Below are 24,698 nucleotides of genomic sequence, written 5' to 3'. Positions count from 1 at the left end.
TGCGCCATGAATCCCTGCCAGATGTATTTCACTGTGACATTAATTTCTTCGCTTTGAATAGCGCGTGGCCAGGGATAATACACTTAATGAAATATCGAGGCGAGAAACAATACGACATAAAATAATGCTTTTCGTTTGAGGACCTCAGAAATGCTTGTAGTAAATAAAACAAATCTGCAAATCCCAGCCTTGCGTGGATGGAGATGATGGGGTGGCTGTGCTTGGACTGAAGGTCTTGGACAGGGCAGCCATGTGAAATGCTTCCTCTGAATACTCTTCCTGACACCAAATATCTGAAGCTCAGGAGCTCCCTAAACCTGATGTGGGTTTTGACCTCATGTTTTTTTTTGACCATTCTTGAGCGTTTAGTTTTGTGCGAGTGAGTTGGCTGTAATACTTCATATCTGATGTCACATATGGACACCTTTGGAAGAGGTTGACTTGGTGGGTCAAGAAGTGCTACTGTTTGAATCCTGGCAGGTTGAGAATCTCTTGGACAGGAAGAGAAAGGAGTTTATCTACCGTTCACTGACACAGGACCATGGGATGATGTATCTAGGGCAAGGACCTGGTCCACAAGGGAAGGCGATGGTCATTTTATCCTAGTGTGAAGCAGCAAAAATTGAAGGGTGTTGTATAAAACCCACCCATGAGAAGCTGACAATTCTTGTCGCAGTCTGGATTTTGGAGCAGCTGTAGGAGTAGGTGAATTCAGTCGATACAAGGTCCTCATCCCAGGAGTGTTGGAGCAAAGTGTCAGGCATATCAGCAGTGCATGCTCTCGGGTGGATGCCCATGGAGGAGTCACGTGTCCATTTACAATGTGATAGAACTTGGAGCTTGTGACCACTGAGTAATTAATTTTTTTTTTTTAAACTCGTGACTAGGCAAATCATTGTGTTTCAAGAGTCATTTTGAATGTTGCTTAGGAAGGCCTTTGAATTGACAAGAGGAAATGGCATCAAGTTGTGCCGGGGAGGTTTAGACTGGATATTAGGACAAACTTCTTCACCGAAAGTGTTGTCAAGCATTGGAAGAGGCTGCCCAGGGAAGTGGTTGAGTCACCATTCCTGGAGGTATTTAAAAGACGTGTAGACGTGGTGCTCAGGGACATGGTTTAGTGGTGGGCTTGGCAGTGCTGGGGTAATGGTTGTACTCGGTGATCTTAAAGGTCTTCTCCAACCAAAATGATTTTATGATTCTACGACAAAGGAGGCATTTTCCTTTTGATTGGAGTATGCCTGTAAGGTGATATTTTAAAGTTTTTTGGGGGTTTTTTTGTGTTTTGTTTTGTTTTTTTTTAATTAGCACTTTATGCAACTGTTCAAAGTCTCAAAAGGTTTATCTCTATAACATCTAGAAAATACATAATTTATATGTATGGGTAAGTCAGTATTGGGAAAGTCAAGGGGTGTTTTCCAAAGTCACGGTTAGCTGAATGATGCTTTCCCTAAGTTGGCATGAAGTATGCAAACACGGAAACGGGGGCACTAACTCTGAAATAAGTTATGTGGTAATATTAAACGATGAGGCTGTAGCAATTTTTGACATGAGGAGAATGCCACTATTGATTCAGTAGGCTGTGTGGTATGTTGCTCACAAAATATTGATTTTATTCTCTGTAAAATACACTGAAAATCAGGTCTTTTTGAATCCTTGATGCTTCAGAGTCAGGGAAAACTTAGCAAAAGCTTGAGGTGCTGTTGGGTAGTTATGTCCGAGTAGAGGAGAGCTTGAGCTGTGAGTAGTGTTTGTGTGTTAAATATGCTTCTTTATTACACCTTTGGTGTATGAAACCCCTGCTGCCTTTCCAGATGTCGGTTGGGAATCATAATTTGCTGTCTTTAAGGCGATTGGTCTGATTGCTTGAGTTGTTCCATTGCATCTCATGGTGCGCTTCAACCGTTTTTCAAGGATCCCTGTCAAGATAAAACACCTAACCTTTTTTTTTTTTTCTGTTTTAGCATTGCTAACATGATGACCTGACAAGATATAGGACGGTCCTGACTATGCAGCGCAGGTACTGATGGGAAAGGATCCAATATGAGTGTAAATGATGTTGGAGGAAGACGACGCTTTGAGGATAGCGAGTACACGCTGCACATATACCCCGGGAGCATCGCGGAAGGGACTATCTACTGCCCCATCACTGCCAGGAAAACTTCCACGGCCGCCGAGGTGATCGATTCGCTCATTAATAAACTTCAGCTCGAGAAAACAAAATGTTACGTCCTTGCCGAAGTGAAGGAGTTTGGTGGGGAGGAATGGATCCTCAACCCTACGGACTGCCCGGTCCAGCGCATGATGCTGTGGCCTCGCATGGCCCTGGAGAACCGCATCAGCGGCGAGGATTATCGCTTCCTCCTGCGGGAGAAGAACCTAGACGGGTCCATTCACTACGGGAGCCTCCAGTCCTGGCTGCGGGTGACAGAGGAGCGTCGCAGGATGGTGGAGCGTGGCTTCCTTCCCCAGCCACAGCAGAAGGACTACGATGACTTGTGCAGCCTGCCGGACTTGAACGAGAAAACGCTCCTGGAAAATCTCAGAAACCGCTTCAAGCAAGAAAAAATCTACACCTATGTAGGCAGCATCCTCATCGTTATTAATCCGTTCAAGTTTCTACCTATTTATAACCCCAAGTATGTCAAGATGTATGATAACCATCAGCTGGGAAAGCTGGAGCCCCATATTTACGCTGTGGCAGACGTGGCTTACCACGCCATGCTTCAGCGGAGAAAGAACCAGTGCATCGTGATTTCAGGAGAGAGCGGGTCGGGAAAGACACAGAGCACCAATTTTCTGATTCATCACCTCACCGCCCTCAGCCAGAAGGGATTTGCCAGCGGAGTAGAACAGATTATTCTTGGAGCTGGACCAGTGCTTGAGGTAAGATGGGGATGATAGTAGCACGGAAACTTTTTAACGGTGCAAAAAAAAAAAAAAAAAAAAAAATCCAACCAACCCAAGTGGTTGGGGTTTTATTATGACACTAGGCTGGGGTTATCTGGTAAATGCTGGTAATAAAGTTACAACGGTATTAGGAATAAGACAAGGTTGTGTTTCTACCTATGGAATAATAGTTGCTTCAAAACACAAAGGGAAAAATAAAAGTAGAGCCAATGGCTTGCGAACAGAATTATTAATGCTTTGTTTTCACTCAAGTGTTTTTTAATACTGGTATATCTTAGTGATTTTTAGGTTTGAAAATGGAAATGAAAAAGCCTTTCTCGAATAAACGGTAGCCTTTCCTTATAGTATGTTGCATAAAGAATTGCTTGCATGTAGTGTATTGGTAGTGTTGTGTTTCGGGAGTTTCTGCGCCCTCAACTTCACTGAGCTTGGGGAATAATCAAAGGGAACTTTCATGGTCAAAATTTTATTTTCTAATCATGAGTACTAGATTTGGCCGGTGCGATTAGTTACGTTATGAGGACCTTTCCTGGGGAGAAAAGGAGATTAGATGAACCGCACCATTAACTTCACAGATATGAAACTATAAAGAGGGATACAAGCATTCATTAATTAATTTGCCTTGAATTTGTGCCGTAACTCTTTGAAATGGTTTTCCTTGGACCTGTCAGTTTTGCTCATTAAAGAGTTTTTTTTCTTAAAGCCTGTCTGCATGTGGGTGACATGAGCATCAGCTTCAGCCGTGCTGTGGCTCTTCCTTTGAACCGCAGTGCGTGAGGTGGCTCAATCGTTGCATTTTCTTCTCTTAAAATTAAAAGTGAGTTTGACTGTGTTTTCTAAAGATAATAAATCTCATGGAGTTCTTGCTGGAGTCGATGAGAAAATATCAGACCAGGCTCCGGTAGTCTGCAATTAATGGTTGTTACTGCGATGACCCGATTAAGTGACCGCATTAATTTAAGAAAACAAGTAGGAAAACTATTGTGTTCCACCAATCCTGGTATTTATTTGAAACATTTGCATGCCTGCTTGGGTTTTGGTATGCTTTTTAATATACCTTCATGGACCAAGGTCTGCTTTATAATTCTCTTGCGCAGTGTCAGAGAGAGTATCTCTGTCTAGCTTGGATTTCCAGAGGTGGAGAAGAGAGCTCTTCATGAAAGAGAAGGTAGAGGGAAGCTTTGGGAATTGGGGTTTTTTTCTTAAATTCTAGATAAAACAGTCCAGTTGCAAAGCTGCCTGACCATGACTCAGTCCACTGATGCAGTCCCATAAATAAATGAGCTGTTCCACCTACTTGAAAGATGAAATCTTTTTTTTTTTTTTCTCCCCCAAATCCAAACTTCTAGTCATTGCTTATCGGCAAACCAGCTTGTGTTGGGAGGCAAAAAAATAGAGGATGCACGTTTCTTTGCTTTTTCTGCTGTTATTTTATGCAGGGAAAAGTAGGGTGCAGGCCATTTCAGGATGGTGTAATTTGAAGATCCTTGGTTGTCAGGATTCCTGTTGTTACCCCCGTGTTTCAGGATCTGAAGTTGAAGTCTGCTTGCTCGGCTCTTGGATGGAGGGCAGCTGTTTGCTGGGAATTCTGCTTTGGTGATGGCCACTTCTTCCCGAGGACTGTTGGGTGTGTTGGGATTAGCTACAAGGGAGAGATGTGCTGAGCCTCTTTGCTTTCCTTTCGCAAGATCTGCAGCTGTTTTTAACAAAAAAAAAAAAAAAATTAAAAAAAATATATTTGAATCATATCTGTTATTTCTTTTGCTTTTGGAACAGAAGTTTGCATTCCTTTGCTCTGGCAGCTGGACGGCTGCTGTTGTGCTTCTCCAGCTGCCTCCAGGTCTCTCGGAGAAAGTGAGGGTAATCCAGAATTTCTTCTGCTCTGCCAGTGCCAGTCCCAAATAGTCACAAATCACACAGGCTTAAAGATAAGATGTGCATACTTGTGCTTTTCCTTCCCTTCCTAAAATTTCCTAAAAAAGGGATCTTCAGAGAAGATCTGTTGTAAAGGGTTGTGTTAGCCTGCCACTCATTTGCAGATTTGACCTTTTGATTCCTTGCATTTGTGGTTGAAATATGCTTTGTGCTTCTCTTAGCTTAGATACCAAACTTGTGTTGTGGTTTTATTTTTTGTCCTCTTTTTCTTCGTTCTTCTCCCCTCCTCCGGTCACCTTCTTCAATCCCCTTGTTTTCCCTCTGCGTATTTAAAATTAAATTCTGTTCAGCTCAGGCTTGTCTTTTAGGAGGCAGCGACATACCTCTTCGCGCTGCGACTTCTGATTTAGGGAACAGAGCACAGCAAATAAAGAGATTAACAGGTCCGAGTAAACTCTTTTCTTTCCCTGCTTGCAAATCGAGTCTGGTAGCACAAGCGTTTCCACCAAACTGCCTGCTCCTGGGAACACCTTCGCAATCGTGCTCGCACGGCAGGAACGGAAGTGGAGCAAAATTAAGATTTTTTTTTTTTTAAATTTTATTTTTTTCCTGCAGCTTCGCTGTTTTCCTAACTTACCTTTTTTGAATAACCTCAGGCTATTGTTTGTGATTTTTTTGTTGTTGTTGTTGGGCAAGATTCCCGTGAGCCTTGTCCAAGTCGCACTTTTGGGGACAGCTGTCAAGGCAAGCTGTTACTGCCATCTAAACGTGGTAATATCATCCAGTAGTTGTATGTAGCAGCGACTGCAGTTAGATGTGTGTCCTTTTAAAGCATATTCGATGTAAGTCGTATGGATTTTCTTTTTCCTACAATGGGATTTGATAGGCAAGCTTTTTTGTAGCGGTGCTCCTTGGAGTGGTTGCAATTTGCCTTTTTTTGTTTGGTGAAAAATGATATAAAATATTTACTTACTTATATATTGCTTATTTGTGATAAATGATATTACTTAAATACCATACTTATTTTTCTAGTAACAAGGTTCCAATTGGTTGAAAAAGGTGATTTTCTTTATATTTTTCTGTATTTTTCTCCATTTTCTTATAAAGCACATCTTTTCCCTATAGAAGATTGCTTTTTCAGCAGGGCATCTGTAGTGCTGAGATTACCAAAGTTTTGCTCTCTGGCTATTTAGTTTCAAGACCGAACTTCTCAAATTCAATTGATTTATGTAGCTATCAGAGGAAGAGTTGCATGTGCTGCAATTCGATTGCATTTTGGATAGACTTCATGCAATACTTTAGATGAAAACTTCATTATGTTCAGCTTGATGCTCCATCAAGGACCTGGGGCGTGTAACTTTGCTGCCACGTAGGTGTTTTTTATTTAGGTGCCAACCTTGATATTATTTAAGAAAGCATCAAGGAAGCATGCCGGTCAGGCAAACACTTCACACCAAAATTGCACTTTTTTTTCAGAGGAAAAAAATAGGAGGAGCTTCCTATAGGCAGCTTATGCAAACCAAGAAGTGTTCCTACTTCTTTTCTAATTCCAAAAGCCACAATTAAAGATTTACTCTAAAAAAAAAAAAAACCCAAACCCAAAAGTGTTGTTATCACAGGACTTCTAATTAAGGGTGATGAGATACTAGAAGAGGTTGCCTGGAGAAGACATGGATGCCCCTTCCCTGGAAGTGTTCAAGACCAGGTTGGATGGGATTTTGGGCAACCTGGGCTAGTGGAAGATGTCCCTGCTCGTGGTGGGGTGGTTGGACTAGATGATCTTTGAAGGTCCCTTCTAACCCAAACCATTCTCTGATTCACTTAGGGGTCTACCTGGAGAACTGTGGTTTAGCCACAGGGCTGGTTTACCCCATAGGTAGGTAACTTGTTCATGTGAACTTAGGACAGTGTTTTAAGACCCTGTTTTCTTTTTAATTAGATTACCTAGAAACATCCAGATGAACTTTATATTTGGAAGCCCAGCTTGTTTTCACAGAGACAGGACGTTGGTGCACCCATGATCCCCGTGATCATCGCCCTGGCCAGTGCACAACGCAGCACGTGAACGTCCTCCTCCGTTCGGTGCAAAGCGAAACATAAACCATGCTTCAACTTTCCTGGGGAGGTTTGAATGCAAGTTAATTTATTACATCATAGGTTTTGGTAGGTTTTTTTTTTCTTTTTTTCTTTTTTTTCTAGTTCTCAGCAAAAATGCAGAAGTAGCAAATTTCTCCCTGGCTCAGGTATGCCCGAAGGTCCCCAGACAGGTATCGGATGAGCCTAGATCTAAAGGAGCCTGCATCAGATCATTTTATCATCCGTAACTTTCTCAACATTTGTCACAAGAAGTACTGTGATGGCAACTACAAAACCCAGACATGTTTTCTAAGCAGCTGTTTACATGCATCTTCAAACGTCCCAGTGGGGATTTCTCAATTGCTTTTAAAAAAAAAAAAAAAAGCAAAAAGAAATGTTTCTGTGCCAAGCTGAGAAATGCTGTCAGCGGAGGGTAGCTGTTGCTGTCCTTCATAGCTGATGTGCATCTGCAGTGTCTGTGCCAGATAAAAAAAAAAAAAAGAATTGATTGCTTGAATTGCTTTTGAAAAAAATTGCAGCTAGTCCTTTGTATGCTGTTTGCATTCCTGATAGGTGGTGGTTTGCATAGAAACCTTCGGAACAGCAGCTGGAATCGCTTTTTAATTTCTGGAGTGATATTACACAATACCTGTGTTTTGCTTGTGTGGGGAAGTTTATAGCTTCAGTTTTAAGGTCTAGAAGTCCAAAAGCTGCTGTTTTTTTTTTTTTTTAATCCTGATTATTGGATTGTTAGAGGAAAATGTAAGCAGCAACTAAAAGTTACTGAATTTTATTTCATAGGACTTTGCCGTGGTCATGCACAGCCCCCTTCCAACTGAATGAAGCTCTCGCAGCAGCTGAAGAGCTGGCCTCTGTTAGGTGCGAGTGAAAACGATACCGCGCTGCCAAAATTTCAGTAGATGCTGCTGAATGTTTCCAGAGTTAAACAAAGAGCTATTGAGTGGAGTTTAAAAAAAAAATATTTAAAAAAAAATCAATTAACTAGAAGAATCAGGCATGTCCTGGCCTTTCAGTATATTCGAGTGGCATGGGACAAATGCGGAGATGCTGAAGCTAAATTGCGCGTGCATCCTCCGCTGCTTCTCCCAAGCAATTTGGGCGGACACATGCAAGACCTGTAGTGATCCCAGGTAGGATTCAGCTTCGCCGGCAGATCCCACCCCGTTAATTCCTGCAGCGTGTAGCCAGGATAAGGGAATGCTCTTTTCATAGAGCAAATTATGGTGCGATTATTTGTCTGTGAGAAAAGACGTTTTTGAATCGAGCGTATCCGTATTTTTACTTGGAACAGTATCAATGGGAGGTAAACTTTGAGTATATTCACATAGTTTTTCCTACTGGCAACAGTATTAATGGGAGGTAATCAAATTTCATTAAAATGGACTTTAAAATGAGAAGTTCAGTTTCCAGTACACTGATTTGAAGTCATTAGTCTGCGTCTTGTGGCTCTAGAAGTTTTACATCTAAAAAAATGGATTTATATGAAGGGGAGAGGCAAGGACTCATTATTCTGCTCATTACTCTCTTTCAATCATTTTTAACTGATAATATAAACAATTATTATTGATCTCCTGTATGGTCTTAGTTTGGGGTAGGTGTTTAATGCAGCAGCCGGGATTTTTATTTATTTTTTTTTTTTCTCGCCTTGCGTTCTTCCCTCCCCAGTGCAGGGAAAGGTTAGAGAGGGAGCAGCGCACAGAGATTATACAGATGATGCCTAATGTGGGAAGAATTTGTGCAGGCCTCCGCCGGCAGCAGTGACACAAAGGACTCATACAGCAAGGCTCATGCACCGAATGCTTTTCACCAGCGCTTTCAAAATGCTGTTATTCTTTAGCTGGGGATATTTTACAGTTTCAGGCTCTGTATCAAATAATGTCTTGTTCATCCGTTTCTCTGATGCTCAATTATTTAGGCTTTTTTCTTTAGAGGCTTCTTGCAACATCCAGATTGGCTGTATTGGTGGCTGAGTTGAATATTATTATTATTTTTCATTCTTTGCTATCTTCAGCAAACATTTTGTTACCCCAAAGTCCAACTTATTATGATGCTTGAATGACAGAAATTGTTATTCTGACCTGAGATGACTACAGGGAAGTGGATTAGTTATTAAAGCAGTTTCATGTGAAGCTGCCTTTTTCTCCACCCTTAAGACTTAGCAGCTGTTTTGTTTCCGGGAGAGAAATGCTAAATAAAACCAGGGAGCATTTCATTGAACCTACGCATCCAAGCATCCCATCTTTTTCCCTTCCCTCCTCGCCACCTCTTTTTGGGGGAGTTGTTTTGTTTTGTCATTTGTTCTCATTCATACCCTTCCATTTTTATCCTTTTCTTTAGTTTTCTTTCACTGATCTTTTAGAGTTTCACCTAGATATAGATCATTAGAGGAAAAAGTATCTAGATTTTGTAGCTATCTGGATCTCTAGATATCCAGACTTCATGGACCCCCGGATATCTGGATATGTAGATTTTCTAGATATTTATCTATATAGATGTTTGTATATCTACAGAATATAATCCTGAGTCTGACTCAAGCAGGGGTTCGTGCTTGCATGCAACCATAGTGAACCCAGATGATGCTCAGCATTATACGGTATTAGAGAACAAGTCACTTAATAGCATTTTTTTTATAATCTTCCACTGCCTTCTTGCACCAGTGTATCTGTTGTTTGGTTTTGTATTAAGCTTTTTTTTTTTAAACTTGACTATCAAGGTGCACATTTTATAAAGCATGAAGGAACGACCTCTTTTCTGAAAGCTTTTTGGTTTTTTTTTATATATATATCTCAGATAATATAATGATAATGTAGCACTCTGATAAGTAATGTTTTTGATCAAAGATTGTGCTGCTCCTGTCTAGTAAGGCTTCCATGAGGACTTAATATCGATAACCAAGGCGCAGACTTTTTATCCCTAATGTCTGTAGTTAATATGGCACTGTATTTTTCTAGTCACAGAATGAGAAATTAATGCTCTAGTAAGGATGTTGTTTCTTTCCCCCCTCCCTTCTCCCAGTCAAAATACAGATTTTTTTTTGGTTTTAGGCCCATTTACTGAGATGCCTTTGACTTTTTTCATGGCTGGGGAGCCTGTATCGGATTTTACGCGCCGGGCTTGGGTGCTGGGTGGATGCCAGAGAGGTGGTGTGCTGCAGCTTGGTTGCCCGTGGTGGGGAACAGAAGAGCCTGAGAACAAGGAGCCTTTGTAGGACAGGGACTACACCCAGCTCCGGTGGTAACAGTTGACAAATTTTGGCTTTTTAACGGCTTCTGCCGTCCCTGTGGCTTTTCCAGGTGCAAAACGTGAGTGCTCTCCACTAAACATCGCTGGTGAGAGCGTTTTGGTTTGCTGCCCGAAGAGCAATATCCTCTCTTGTCTGCTCAATGACAAGGTGATGGTGTCTTATTGAGCTCCGAGTTCCAACAAATTGTTTCCTAAGGCAGCAAGTAAAATGTTCTGCATCTGTTCTCAGGGTCTTCAAATGTGAGAGGCTTTCCCTTCTTATTTATAACACAGAAATTACTATTTATACTACAGGAATTGCTATTTATAGCACAGAAGTTGTTATCATCGCTTATTTTATACAGTGGAAAGAGACAGAAAATGCCATTAGTTATGGGTTTTTTCCTTTAATGTCTCCAGTGTTGTGGTTTAACCCCAGCCAGCAGCTAAGCCCCACGCAGCCGCTCGCTCGCTCCCCCCGCAGTGGGATGGGGAGAGAATCAGAAGGGTAAAAGTGAGAAAACTCGTGGGTTGAGGTAAAGACAATTTAAGAGGTAAAGCAAAACAAGGAATTCATTCCCCATTGGCAGGCAGGTGTTCAGCTATCTCCAGGAAAGAAGGGCTCCATCACGTGTAACGGTGACTTGGGTAGACGCCATCACTCTGAACGTCCCCCCCCCCTTCCTCCTTCTTCCCCCAGCTTTATATGCTGAGCATGACGTCATACGGTACGGAATATCGCTTTGGTCATTGGGGTCAGCTGTCCCAGCTGTGTCCCCTCCCAACTCCTTGTGCACCCCCAGCCCACTCGCTGGTGGGGTGGCATGAGGAGCAGAAAAGCCCTTGGCTCTGTGTAAGCGCTGCTCAGCAGGAATGAAAATATCCCTGTGTTATCAGCGCTGTTTTCAGCACAAATCCAAAACATAACCCCGTACCAGCTACCAGGAAGAAAATGAACTCTGTCCCAGCCAAACCCAGGACGTCCAGTGATTGTTGATGTACGTAAACCTAAAGGACGAGGGTTACTTCTGGAGTCGATGCACGTGGCTGGCGCTCACTCCTGCCTCTTCCCCTCATTTTCCTGTATGAGCCTGGACAGGTCCGCAAGCATCGCGTTTGTAAAGGTACCAAAGTACCTAGCTGTCCTGGATGAAAATTAAAGTTATGTATACATGCATACATTATATGGGTGCATATACACCCTATATAGATGTTAGCAAGAGGTTCAGCACAACAGGGAGCCATTGTGTGGAGGGAAGCAGGCGGTGCTGAGCCCGCTCCAGGGTCTTACTGCAGACAGACTCCCATCTGGTCCTGCAGCAGAAGACCTCGGTTGCCTGCAACCAGGATTTAGTTTGAATCGTAGCAATTTTGGAGCATAGAAACTGAAGTGGATTTAGTGGGGGGGGTCAAGAGGTTCCCTTTGAAGACCTCCTGAGCCAACTACAGCACAGGCGGCAACGCAATGTATACACCTTATTTCCCCATATGCTTCCTATAGGAAGAGAGAAGTCGACGCCTTTGTTGATGCCTGCAAGTAGAGCACGAGCATCGGTGTGAATAGCAATCGTTGTTTAGGGTTGTGTCAACAGAAATGTCTAAACCCAAGAACTGCTGGGATGAGTGGTGTTGACCATCTCTTCTACAGCTTGAAGAAGATTGCATTTTCTTTGTGGTCCCAATGTCTGCCAGATAAAGAAGCTTAACCAAGTGCCTCCTACTTTGATCAAATAGCTTTGCCAAATTCAACAGAAATCAATTAAAAAAAAAAGTAAGGCAATATAGCGAAGTGTAGGCAGAAGTTGCACGAGTCTCGCCGAAGCTCATGGCAGGATTTTGGGGTAAGCAAATAAAATCATTGCTTACCATGTTTGCGGAAGGGATCTGCCTTAGCTGCAGCAGCCGGTTGCGACTCGCTTTTATTCGTTTAATTAAGATGGATGAGGGATAAACGTCGTGCCAGACAGTTGAGCCTTTGGCTTTGTCACAGTGATTGGGGATTTGGACTTTTATGGGCAAAGGCTGCGACAGAGAAGATGAAAGGACAAGCTGAGTCTTAAGAATTACTACTGAGTTTAAAAACAGCAGAGAAATTTTGCAGATCATTTATTTTAGGACATGCAAAGTAATTAAGAAAAAAAATTATGTCCATTTTGTGTCAGTGGGAGCAACAAATTAACGAAGCTTTCTATCGCTGGGATGGTTGGTGCCCCACGCGCATCGCCGCTCACTCCCATGAAGCTTCGCGATGTAGGTAAGCACCGCCTCGGTTTTGTAGAGAAGAGCCTTGGAGAGTGGGGTCCTGCTCCTTTGCCCACAAGGATAGCTGCTCTCAGCTTGATGAAGGCTTCACCTCATCCTTCATCCCATCCCTTGAGGACATTGGGCAGGATGAAGCTTCCCTGCTGGTCCCACCACTTTCAGTCGTCTGTACCTCAGGGTTCTCCTAAACTGGCGGCGATCTCTGTCTAATCAATCTGAATGGGTTTTTTGGGGATCAGCTTGACTTCATGAAGTTTGTGACTACCATAAATTATCTTTGTTCCAGCCAGCGCTATAGGAACAGCAGCGTGCCGCTTGCTTTTTCGCCTACACCTCGATGGCTCTACCCCATGCTGCTAACCCAGTAAGGATTTTCATAAAAATACATCTTACTGCGATGCGAAAGCTAAAGATTTTGTTAGGTCCTGATAAAATGAATGATGCCTGCGTTATACAGCTGCCGTCCACCTACGCTTGGTGCTCGTCAGCCGCGGCAAAGCCGTCTGGATGCGAAATGAGTAATTCGGTCTTCCTCGTAAAAGCAGAGCATTTTTAAAAGGATCTATTTCCATTTTCAAGAGTCCTAGCCCCACCAGTACCCATAAGTAGAGCCAGAATAGAGGAAAAGATGGTACAATATTGTTTAAGAATCGAAATAATTCAAAATTTAGCACAGCACAAGACAAATCAGGATGGTTGGCTGTTATGAAAAGCATTTATAGTCATGAAAGCGAATTGTGTCAGTTATTTCCATTACAAAAGGTACCAGGAAAAATGGGGGGAAAAAAGAAGTTCAACAATGTCTGGCCATAATGCAATTAAAAGATGTTATTTTTTTGCTAGCATTTTACAGATCTGTAATATCCTTGTGTTTGATAGAAGGGAATAAGAACAGAGAAACGGGGTTCCTATGCGGCGACTTGTGATAGGGATCAAAGATTTACTGATTGTCCCAAAATAGGCAGATTTACTTACGGTTTTTAACTGGGAGAAAGATCTTGGACAAGTAGCCGTGTGAGAGATGCCAAAGGAGAATGAAAGCATGTGGATAAAAAGTCCAAGATAAGGGCAAAATGTTAAAACTTTAATCTGCTTTATCATTGAGGAAATTGGAAATTTTTTTGGAGAAAAAGCAGGTTTGGGGAGCAAAGATTTGGCGTGGTGGGTCGGGGTAGGAGCTCTATCCCAAATATTTGCTGCTCGAGCGCTTTCCAAAGCAGAGCAGATCTAATCTCTCCAGACTTCAGTGAAGCATCTGATGTGCTTGGAGAAGAAACAAAGAAGAAGAAAAAGAAAAAAGAAAGAAAGAAAGAAAAAAAAGAGACCAAGCAGATTTTTAATAACGTGAAATGGTTTTTTGCAGAATTACTGCTTTCTCTGAATTGGGAAAAATTTAAATACAGGCTGGGAGACGTAAGGGGTAGCGCCGAGTCTCCTATGGGAAAGTGTGGGGTTCGGGTGGGGTTTTCTTCTTACAGCCTGCAAAGGTTACTGTGAAATTGAATTATCCTTTAATTAAGGAGATCCAGAAGATTGTCCTGAAGAGTGGAAAATTCCATGGTTTTTTTTTTGTTTGCAAAAATAAGTGGAGTGGGCAGCATCCAACGGAGCCAGGGAAGATTTGAAGTCACCTCCTTAAAACGACCTTCTCTACAAGGCTTATATCCCCTTCTTCATCGAAAATAAACTTTGTAGGCTTTAGAAATACACTTCTACGGCTCTGAAAAATGTGAAGTTGGAAGTATTGGAGTTTATTTCTTTATTGCCTAGGCTACGGCTGAGGGACGGCGATGCTCAGAGGAATGTATTTGAATTATCAGCCTGAACTCTGCATTTCTGGGCCAGAGTTTTCTTGGTATTTGGAGGCCTCTGGGATAGAGGTAACCTTGCCAACAGTTCATAAATTTGAGCCAGGGTTTTTTACCTTAGTCAGGAAATTCATGTTTGAGCTGTATTTAAGCTGGGATTCACGGTGATCTAATCCCAGCATGCTGCCAAACCCAACCTGCAACTTTTTTTTTTTTTTTTTGGTATTTTGTTGCTCTTTTTTTATTTTAATGTTCATGTTTTGGGTTGCTCCCTTCCCTCTCCATCGCCGTTTTTTCCCAGAGCCGTTAATCAGAAGCGGATGAATGCACGCAATCACCCTGCAGTAAGCCTCTCTGCTAATTGCAGGCGCGGTGATGGTGGCAGCGAACGCAGGAGCGGCCGTAACTGCAGGCACTGCTCTACCGCGTGCATGGGGCAGAGCTGACCTGCTACGCGGCGGGAAGCGCTTTCCAGGAAAAATTACAATGAGTAAATATTTTTAATTTCTCTAAACAGCAGCTAGAGGAAAGCACGTGGTGGTATTTTGCAAGTATTGGGACATTATGCGTGTGTGTACACACATAAATCTGCATTGCCAAAATAATATATGTATAATAATATCTGCTATAATAATATATGTAATACAATATTAATATAATAATATACGCACACACAAAAATCTGCATTGCAGGTGTCGTATAGAAGTCCACAGTGATATAAATCTCTAACATAAAATCTACAATAAAAATAATGTAATAACAATATAATAGTATGCAATGATAATAACAATATAATAGTATTTTGCAAGTCTTGAGAGATTATGTGTGCGTGTATGCACAAGCACATGCAAATCTGCATTGATGATGTCATATAGAAGTCCAAAATAATATCTATAATTAAATCTATAATAATATATATAATATAATAGTAATATAATAATACACACACACACACAAATCTGCATTGCAGGTATCGTGTCGAAGCCCACAATAATATATATATTATAATAATACCTATTATAAGAATATATCTAATATAATAATATATAACCACAAAAAAATCTGCATTGCAAGTGTCATATAGAAGCCTAAAATAATTAATCAAGTAAAACCCCATGAAGCTCAGCATCCTCCTTGTAAAAAGCATTAATTAAACTTAACTCTCAAGCTTCAGAAGAATGCTTGTGATAATACGAGTAAACCCTTTTTCTTATGGAAAAGCACAGTGATGGAATCTTAAAATATTTTGGAGACTCCCAATGGAAATTTGTCCAGTACTTTTAATTATTGCATCTGTTAATGAAAAGGCAAGGTGTATTACATGTTGCTTGTTGTGTACGAGCGACCCTGACAAATAATTTGAGATAGTACTCCAGTATATAGGTGCGTAACTGGGAGCGGAAAAGGATGTCAAAGCAAACTTATCATTTTAAGTCAATTTTAAAGGAATTTAAGTGAATTCCCCAAAATAGCAGCTGATCGCTACCGGGATGATGATCCATGGTGGTCCTTGGAGCAGTGCTGTTGGCGTCTCGGTTCCCCCTATGCAACCCTGGTTCGGGCAGTGATTTTTGGGTAGCAATTAGGGCACAATGAGGCTCATTTTTTTCCTCCCCTTGCAAAGAATAACCGGTTCCTGTGCTCTGAATTGCATCTTCTCTTAATTGCCACCGTACAGTTGCTTTAAATCAGAATCCGCTATTGCCAGAAGTTTTAGATGAGGGTTAAACGGGGGAAAAAAATTAACGTGGAAAGGGCAAAGATCTTTCCTTGCTTGTGGAGTATGCCTAAAAATTCACCAAGGTAGGTCACCCGCCATTTCAGTTGCCCACGCATATGGCCAGTCAGTTCTTAAATCACCTACGATTTACTCTAACTCTCTATTTTTGCATCATGTAGCTGCTTAAAATGATAAATAACTCTAGTCCTGCTGAGGATGCACCTTGAATATTACCAGCGAGACGCAGCGATACTTCCTAAATTGCCTTGCGTGCATGTACACAAACTCTTTTTTCTTTTTTAATATTCTCAGTATAACAAGTGGGCATCCAAGAGCCGGTAAGCCTGGATTAATCCTGGGCTCGGGCTGCTTCAGGAGGGATTACAAACCATAATATTGGCATTAACGCTGCAAGATGGGAGCGAAGCTTTCCAAAGTGCTTACGCTGCACAAAGAAACTTTACTGAAGCCTTTCGACTCGCGTGCTGCTTTCAACTCTGGGCTGCAAAGGAGAAAACTGTGGTTTCTAGAATTACATCACAATTATAATATTTGTAATAATAGAGATGCAATATAAATAGCCTTATGGCAGAAGGGGAATATATGGGTAATGAATGGGTGCGACCTGCCTGTTGCTGCCTTGGTTTTTTCGTTCTGGCTCGTGCAACCCTTCCCTCTCTATAACATCTGGTTTTCATCTGCTACAGGAAAGCCAAATAATTTCAATAAAACTGGGAGAAAACATAATGCTTTAAAAAACCCCCTGACGTATTGATGCTTGCCTGGTTTTCAAGCGGGGTCGTGAATTAAATTTATCAGCCTGGGTTATTGACAGAATGGATGCTGACTTGGATGCTTGAGTGCATGCATCGTCTGATGGACAACGCAATTAGAGCTTAATGAGGTCGGAGTGCCCCGGTTTTTTTCCTTACAAGGGTCTGAAATGATAAATAACGTGAGTTGAGGTTACTCTGAATTTTGGTGCATCCCCCAGCTGAGGTCTCAGAACGGCCGCCTTTGCTCAAGGGTTAAGCATGCAGCAATATCTGCATTTGCCTGCAACAAAGATGTATTTCCTAAGTTGTCAAATACTAGATATGTTGATTTAAAATAAATAGACAATATATATACGAGGTATATCAATAGAAAATAAATATATAACTGGTATGAGATATATATCCTCTGTATATATATTTATTTTATATTTATATAAATATGAAATAAAAATATGTTATTTTCTTTATATTTCCCCCTCTAGGTCTGATTAAAGTTGTCATTTTGGCTAATTTTAAAGTTTTGAGGTAGCGTGGGTCAGCGTCTGCTTAATCTCCATCACATTAGCCGCCCCTCCTTGACTAAGTGTGGGGTTTTGTTTTTTTTTTTTAATTGCTCTTTATTGATCGTCAGGCTTTTAAAGGAGTCCATAAGTTCTTAGCGAGGGCTTGGCGGCATGCAAATGGAGTATTTGTCTTGCTACAAGCAATATTGACCCGAGCAGTCGGGCACTTGAGGAATATTTAGTAATTTTTTTTCCATTTAGGCCGTAAAACTCCTGCGGGTTGTTAGATAGGCTGCTCCTGCCCTCGCTTTTTTTTTTTGTTGCTGTAAAAGCTTCGTTAAGATATAATTATGAGTAAGCAAAACATAGCTGTTTTCTGTATTAATCACATTTGTTTGGCAAGAGGAATGTAGCTGGGAGAAGAAGCTTTTTGAATAACTAGGCTGTCTTACCTGCTAGCTGAAGGTGTAAAGGATCTGTGTGAGCAAATATTGAAGTCTATAGGAGCCCTAAGTTTGCGTTTTGATTTTAATGGCTGTAATTTTTACATTGCTTTATGATTATCATGTCGAAAGATCTTAAGCGCTATTTTTTCCAAAGAGTTTAATTAAGTTTCTAGCTTTCAACTGGAAATTCAAAAAGTAAAATAGGTTTGAGCTTACTATTAAATTTTGTACTTTGAGAGAAAACGCTGCATTTCCATTTATTTGACTTGATTCAAACCACACTTGATTTGACTTCCCCCCAGACTGCCAGATCCACACTTCATTTTGCTTAGGAGCAAAATTTCTTCGGACAAGGATCCGTGATTGGGATAGGCAGCTTTTAATTGCTGAAAGTGTTTTCAAATTGATTACAGAGTTATTTTATTTTTATCTTTAATGCATTTGTTTTCTAAAACAAATTCCTATTTTCTACATTTCTAAAAATGTAGTAATAATCCCACACCCACTTGGATGTTTTTGGGCTGGCTCAGGATCTGGATCCGGTTGGGAATAGGGTCCCCCGTGTATTTATGCCATGTGTCCCAGGGAACAACAGAGCGTAGATGGGAACCTCCTCCGGTGATGTTGATGCTCAGCACTGCTTATCTTCAAACGTTGATTTTGGAGCTCCATAGCACCAATTCCATCCTTTCCCCCCCGGCCTTTTTTTGTATAGTCCCTCATAGCGTGGGATTGATTTCCCCCCCCCCCCCCCCCCCCCCCCCCCCCCCCCCCCCCCCATGCCTTCTTTCAATTTCTACCTGGGTTTTAATTATTATAGTGACTTCAGACTAGACAGCTGATGAATTTTCAGTAGATCCCGTCCGCCTGGATGTCATCCAAGGGGAGAGATGGGGAAGAAAAGGCAGAAAAAAGGAGAGATGACCAGGGTAATAGCCTCACGTATCGGATGCCGGAGGCTGGGTGACCAAAGCCTTCCTGCTGAAATCCGGCCAGCATGAGGTAGGACAATCGTGCTGCTGTTCTCTTCGGGAGTTATAAACAAGAGGATGAGGCTCAGCAAGAGAAAGAAAGGTTTCTTTCTGTATTTTTCTTTTTGTAAGCTTTTTTTTTAGCTTTCTTTTCCACCCCGCCTCCTCCTCCTGAACTGCAGGCAGAGCTATTTAGAGAAGAAATGCTGTTTTCACATGAGTTTAATTTTTTAACATAGTATTTTACTTGCTGATTAAAGTCAATAAAGAAATACATTTTAATACCTTCTCTTTAAATATGCAAACAAAACCCTCCTTAGCTACCACTAATGGTATTTTTGTTTGGGGTTTTATAAAGCTGCTTTGAGCAAGCAGAAGCAGCGTCCCCGTCTTTCCCATTCAGGATAAATAGATGCGCTCCAGCAATTTCTGCTGCACCCTGCATGCATCTTTTTATGCAAAAAGGAAACAGAATAATAAGCAGCTTAAAAAAAAAAATTAAAAAAAAATTCATATCATCCCAAATGGAAACAGAATAATAAGCAGCTTAAAAAAAAAAATTAAAAAAAAATTCATATCATCCCAAATGGAAGCAGAGTGGCCGGGCTTCTAGCTTTAACCCTGCTTTAGGGATGACGTATTCTTTATTATTTAAGGGAGATCTCCTTCAACTCTACCCCTATAAAATCTTTCCAAATAGCTCCGAGCGATACGTGCTGAGACATTTTGACTATACGACGACTATGCTATGACTGCTTGAGTGGTCATCTTCTTGGTGGTCTCATCAGGTTCAGATTTGGGTGGTATATAATGAGAATAAACAGATTGCTGTATGTCGGCAGTAGCTTTATAGCTCTGTGTAGGGAGTAAAGGTTTTGGAAGTGGATAGTATGTGATGAAGAAAGTGATCTCTGCATCTAAGATACCCTCCAGCCTTTTTTTTCCCCTGCTAAGACTGATATACTCCACATACATGTGCTCTACTGAGTTTGATTAAAATCATATAAACCATCATCTCTGTAGTCCTGCCTTAACTGAAGGGAGATCCAAGACATCAAAACTGTGTGTTTTAATGTGTTCTTGTCTTGTGTTCTTTATGGAGAACACAAAAATTATGTCTTGAATCAGACATCGTGAAGTTAAGTCCAGTTGGTGGCCAGTCACAAGTTGTGTTCCCTGGGGCTCAGTGCTGGAGCCAGTTCTCTTTAATATCTTTATCAATGATCGGGACGAGGGGATCGAGTGCACCCTCAGTAATTTTGCAGACAACACCAAGTTGGGGGGAGGGTTGATCTGCTCAAGGGTAGGAAGGCTCCACAGGGGGATCTGGGCAGGCTGGATCGATGGGCCAAGCCCAACTGTATGAGGTTCAACAAGGCTCAGTGCCGGGTCCTGTACTTGGGTCACACCAGCCCCAGGCAACGCTACAGGCTTGGGGCAGAGTGGCTGGAAAGCTGCCCGGTGGAAAAGGATCTGGGGGTGTTGGTCGACATCTGGCTGAATATGAGCCAGCAGTGTGCCCAGGTGGCCAAGAAGGCCAACAGCCTCCTGGCTTGCATCAGGAATAGTGTGGCCAGCAGGACCAGGGCAGTGACCGTCCCCCTGTACTCGGCACTGGTGAGGCCACACCTCGAGTGCTGGGTTCAGTTTTGGGCCCCTCACTACAGGAAGGACATTGAGGTGCTGGAGCGTGTCCAGAGAAGGGCAACGAAGTGGTGAAGGGTCTGGAGCACAAGTCTGATGAGGAGCGGCTGAGGGAACTGGGGTTGTTTAGCCTGGAGAAAAGGAGGCTGAGGGGAGACCTGATCGCTCTCTACAACTACCTGAAAGGAGGTTGTAGCCAGGTGGGGGTTGGTCTCTCCTCCCAAGTAGCAAGCGATAGGACAGGAGGAAATGGCCTCAAGTTGTGCCAGGGGAGGTTTAGATTGGGTGTTAGGAAAAATGTCTTCACCCAAAGGGTTGTCAAGCACCGGAACAGGCTGCCCAGGGAAGTGGTGGAGTCACCATCCCTGGAGGGATTTAAAAGCCGTGTAGATGTGGTGCTTAGGGGCATGGTTTAGTGGTGGGCTTGGCAGTGCTGGGGTAACGGTTGGACTCGATGATCTTAAAGGTCTTCTCCAACCTAAATGGTTCGATGATTCTTTGAAGTCATGTTCACGCTCTGGAAGCTCTGTATCACATAAGGGTGGTATGGACGGTAGCTGGAGGGCTGAGGTCGTGCCTTTGGGCATCACTCTTCTGCCCTCGGTCCTGCAGGGAGGGATGCTGCGGTGGTCCTTCCCTGCTCGGCGAGCAAGTGCAGGAGTGCCATCAGCTCCTTTCCTTGCAAATGCTGGTTCTCAGTTCGTTTTTACAAACCGAGCGACCCGCTCTTTACTCTGATGTGTGGCTGTGCGTTAGGTCATCACCCGTTTCCAAATTTTAGATGAAAATGTGTTTTTATGTAGGCTATAAATTATATATGACTGCTTAGCGCAGGGGTTGCTTGTTTTTCCCCTTCCTTTTTCACATCCCTGCGCTCTCTCTGGTTAAAGATCCTTTTCTCCTTTTTCGTTCAAGTGGTGAATCTTGCTAAATTCAGAAAAAATACTCTGAATTTGTACTTGAGCTTTGCAGTTTGTCTCAGCCTGGCAGAAGACGTGTGTACTCGAAAGCTTGTTGGATTTTCCAGCTCTTCCAGTTAGTCTGGTTAAAGATAATATTACATCTGTCTACAAAATTTCTCACATCTATCTGTATCCCATCACAGGTACTATGATACCAGCACCAGGTTGTGATTTTCATTTATTTACTATATATTTAGTTACAGAAGAATTACCAAAAGGCTTAAACACTGTGTGGGGATTCTTCAAAGCTTGAAAGAAGAAATGCTGGTCTAGATTTTACTGTTGTAGAGCTTGCAGGGTTCTTACAAGGGGAGTTGTACGGTGATGGAGAGGGAGCATGTCGGCTGAGTATCTTCATAGTGGGGAGCAATCAGAGAGGATTTGTCAGACTCCATGGTGGCAATTAAACGGAAAAGACGTTAAAAGAAATTAAACGTACAGTACCTGTCTACTGGAACCCACCGCTTCAGGAAAACAGGAGAGAGAGAATTTTGTGAGCGTATACTTTAACAAGGCATTGCTTATTTGCATGAAATTAATTGGAAAACAAAGTCTGCTGTAACTGTTTGCTCTGGCAAGCAATGCCTCCATGAATTTTCCAAGTGTGTCTTCTGCATTTCTCCTGCTATCAGCTCTACAAAGTGTCATAGGGCGGATTATTTGTGCATGACTCCCACTGCAGCAAACAGAGGCATGTCGCTTGTTTATTCTGAGCAGGTCACTGTCTGTCCATCCATCACACACCTTTTTTCTGAATATCTTATAATTTAAATGCGGTACTGCACATACACGTTATTCTAGTGTTTGCTGTATTCTTCTAAAACCCAAAAAGATTCAAAAAGTTGGTGTTCCCCAAAACTTTACGTACAAAGACTAAAGAGATTGCAGAATTAAATGCTATTAAGTGCCTTTGGAGACTTAATTTGTGCTGCAAAATCACGCAGGAAAGCGAGCTCACATCTGGGAGGAGCCCGGCTTCGTTTGCTGAGAAATTTGGAAGACGTATTCCAACCGATGGAGGAAGATCCCAGAGGGAGGTTCGATGGCTCTCGGATGCTGCTCGAAATATTGGGACTGCTTTCCTTCCTCCGGTTTGCTCCATTTTGGGTCAAATCTCCAATGCAAAGTGTTGATGTTGGTTAGTGCAGGCTTTTTGCCTCTTGATGGCTGAGTACTCAAAGTCTTGCAGCGATAACGGATGTATGCAGCCACCCTAAAAATTAATACTTGAAGTGCTGTTAAAAATCCTGCCTATTAATGGAAGGTATAATGGAAGGTATGGCCTCAAGCTACATTTCTAAATACATACCTGAAAAAAATTGAATAGAATGAAGATGCTTTTGAGTCCCCTCTTCATGATCTCTCTTGCTTGGCCAAGGTGGACGATGAAGAGCTGCTACTCATCTTCACGCGGGGAGAAGGAGCAGCGAGGGCTCTGCATCCTCGGCACGATGGCCAGCACATCCGCGCTGGCATGCCAAGGGTGGGCTGGGTTTGACTCCTGCCCTTTCCAAAAAGCAGAGGAACACACTCCCAACACACCGTCCCAACCGCTCGATGTTTTGCAAAGCCAAGCTAGGAAAAGGCAGACAACAGAAAAATATCTACGTTGGCTTTGCACAGTGTTTGCTGCTGTGTGGAAAGTTGGAGTGCAAAATCTCAGCATGTTTGCCTTAATGTTATTAATTCAGGGCTTTCTTTTTTGTTGGATTTTTTAAAAATAGACCCAACGACTAATCTCAGAAATACCAGCCTTGGCAGTATTGAAGAATACTGTGCAAAGCTAAAGAGGTGATTTTTGGCAGGGTGTGCTTTGACATGAAAGCTCATTCTCTGCTTGGAGACCTCGTGCATGACAAACTGAATTAAAACACGGTGCTCGTCTCGTGCCACGGGGCATCGGCTGTTTGGCACTCGCATTGCAGCTGTTCCTTTCTCTGTAGACAGCGGATGGTACGGTGTCGTATTTACCCCCAGCTTAGTAACCTTTTTCAGTTTATAGAAAACCTCTCCATCACGACCTCAAAAATACTCACATTTAATACCTTTGGAAAGGTGACAAGTGGTATCTCTTAAATTGTCCTATTTTGCTTTACCTAACCGCTGAAAATACACATTTAAGCAGTTGCATCCTCTCCTAAGACAAATGCCTGATAGGAATACATTGATTCTTTGAGACTTCTCTTTTGCTCCCTAAAAATAATCAATGCCAGACATTGTTTTTCCTGGCACTTACAAATATTCTTGTCACTGACAAGATTTTTTTTTTTTTTCCCCAATGCTACACATCGATCCAATGAAATAATTATTTTTTTCAGTGCTACGCATCAGTCTGGCTTCTGCAGGTGTTGCGATCCATCCCCAATACTTAGTAATAAGCATTTTTAAGCTCTGATTTCACCATTTTAACTATACTAAAAGGGGGGAAAAGACATTTTTATGGATCGATCGGATGTCCGAAGCTGCCCATGGCTACTGAAAGATTGCAAGCACTGGAAAACATTAGCCCGGCAGAGCTGCTGTGGTGTAAGCGAGTAATCTTAACTGCGTACAATGCACAGAAATTTGATGCTGCAGCTTAATAGCGCTTGAAATTTTGGAATTGCATCAAGAAGAGTTGCGGATTATTTATATAATCCCGCAGAAGAGCAGGGAAGGGCTGGAGACGTGTATATTCACGTTTAACCTTGTCCTTACTCGTGCGATATTTTACATGGCAGAAAACAAATGTGGCTTTTATTGTGTTGATTTAATGGCAGAGCTCTGATTTTTTTTTTTTTTTTTTTTTTTGGGAGGGGAGGGTGTATATTTTTTTTTGTCTGTAACTAGCAGAAAGTAGCTGAGGTCTAAGAGGAAGGATAACACAGGCAGAAGCCAAGCTGGCTCTCGTATTACAGTGGTATGTTTTTGTTTTTCTTCATTACACATATTTCTCTTGGGAAAAGGAGGAAAAATATGTGTGTAAAATATACATGAGGGCTCCGTGCCTCTGCTAAGAGGTTCCAGATGGGAGGCGTTATGGTAGGGACACTTTCTCTAGCCTTTTGGTTTGTGGCATTGATTTTGGTGATAAACTGCAGGAAAACTTGTATTGGGCCCAGAGCAGTCAATGCTTCAGTTTTATTAGTGTTTTTTTGGGCTATCCAAGTATGCAGTGGGAAGTTGAAACTTGGTTTCTAAACATTTATGGCCCCATGTAGAATCATTATATTAAAAAAAGGAGGGGGGAAAAAAAAAAAAAGAGTTTTGAAGGGACTTTGAGAGGCCTTCTCCAGGAGCTGGAGGGTGTCCAAGGGTTGTACACCAGCCCAGATACCTCTCCCTAATTTAGAAGCTGATGGTTGGTGAGGAGGGGGTGGAAGCTGGTGGAGATGCCTCTCCAAGGGATGAGACTCGTGCCGATGGGCGGTTTTGCTTCCGTGCCAAGCAGTGGCTCTCTGATCTGGCTGAGGTTGACGTTGCGTTGGAGATGCTCCACTTCAAGAATACTTCCCCAAACCTT

At 42.2% G+C, this 24,698-nt stretch overlaps 1 protein-coding gene across 3 annotated transcripts in view; it reads left to right on the top strand.

Annotated features, from left to right (window-relative positions):
- Positions 1-24,698, top strand: part of MYO9A (myosin IXA) — a 181,283-nt gene that overhangs the window by 31,168 nt on the left and 125,417 nt on the right. For all 3 annotated transcript variants that reach the window (XM_054836978.1, XM_054836976.1, XM_054836975.1), the window contains exon 2: positions 1,965-2,886. In XM_054836978.1, coding sequence (XP_054692953.1) covers positions 2,044-2,886 — 843 coding nt within the window. In that variant the 5' untranslated portion in view covers positions 1,965-2,043. The remainder of the gene's footprint in view (positions 1-1,964; positions 2,887-24,698) is intronic.

The sequence above is a fragment of the Grus americana genome, chromosome 10 (assembly GCF_028858705.1).
Source record: "Grus americana isolate bGruAme1 chromosome 10, bGruAme1.mat, whole genome shotgun sequence".
Classification (NCBI taxonomy): Eukaryota; Metazoa; Chordata; class Aves; order Gruiformes; family Gruidae; genus Grus; species Grus americana.
Note: the sequence above shows the minus strand (reverse complement) of the source record. Positions and strands in the feature narration are given on the sequence as shown.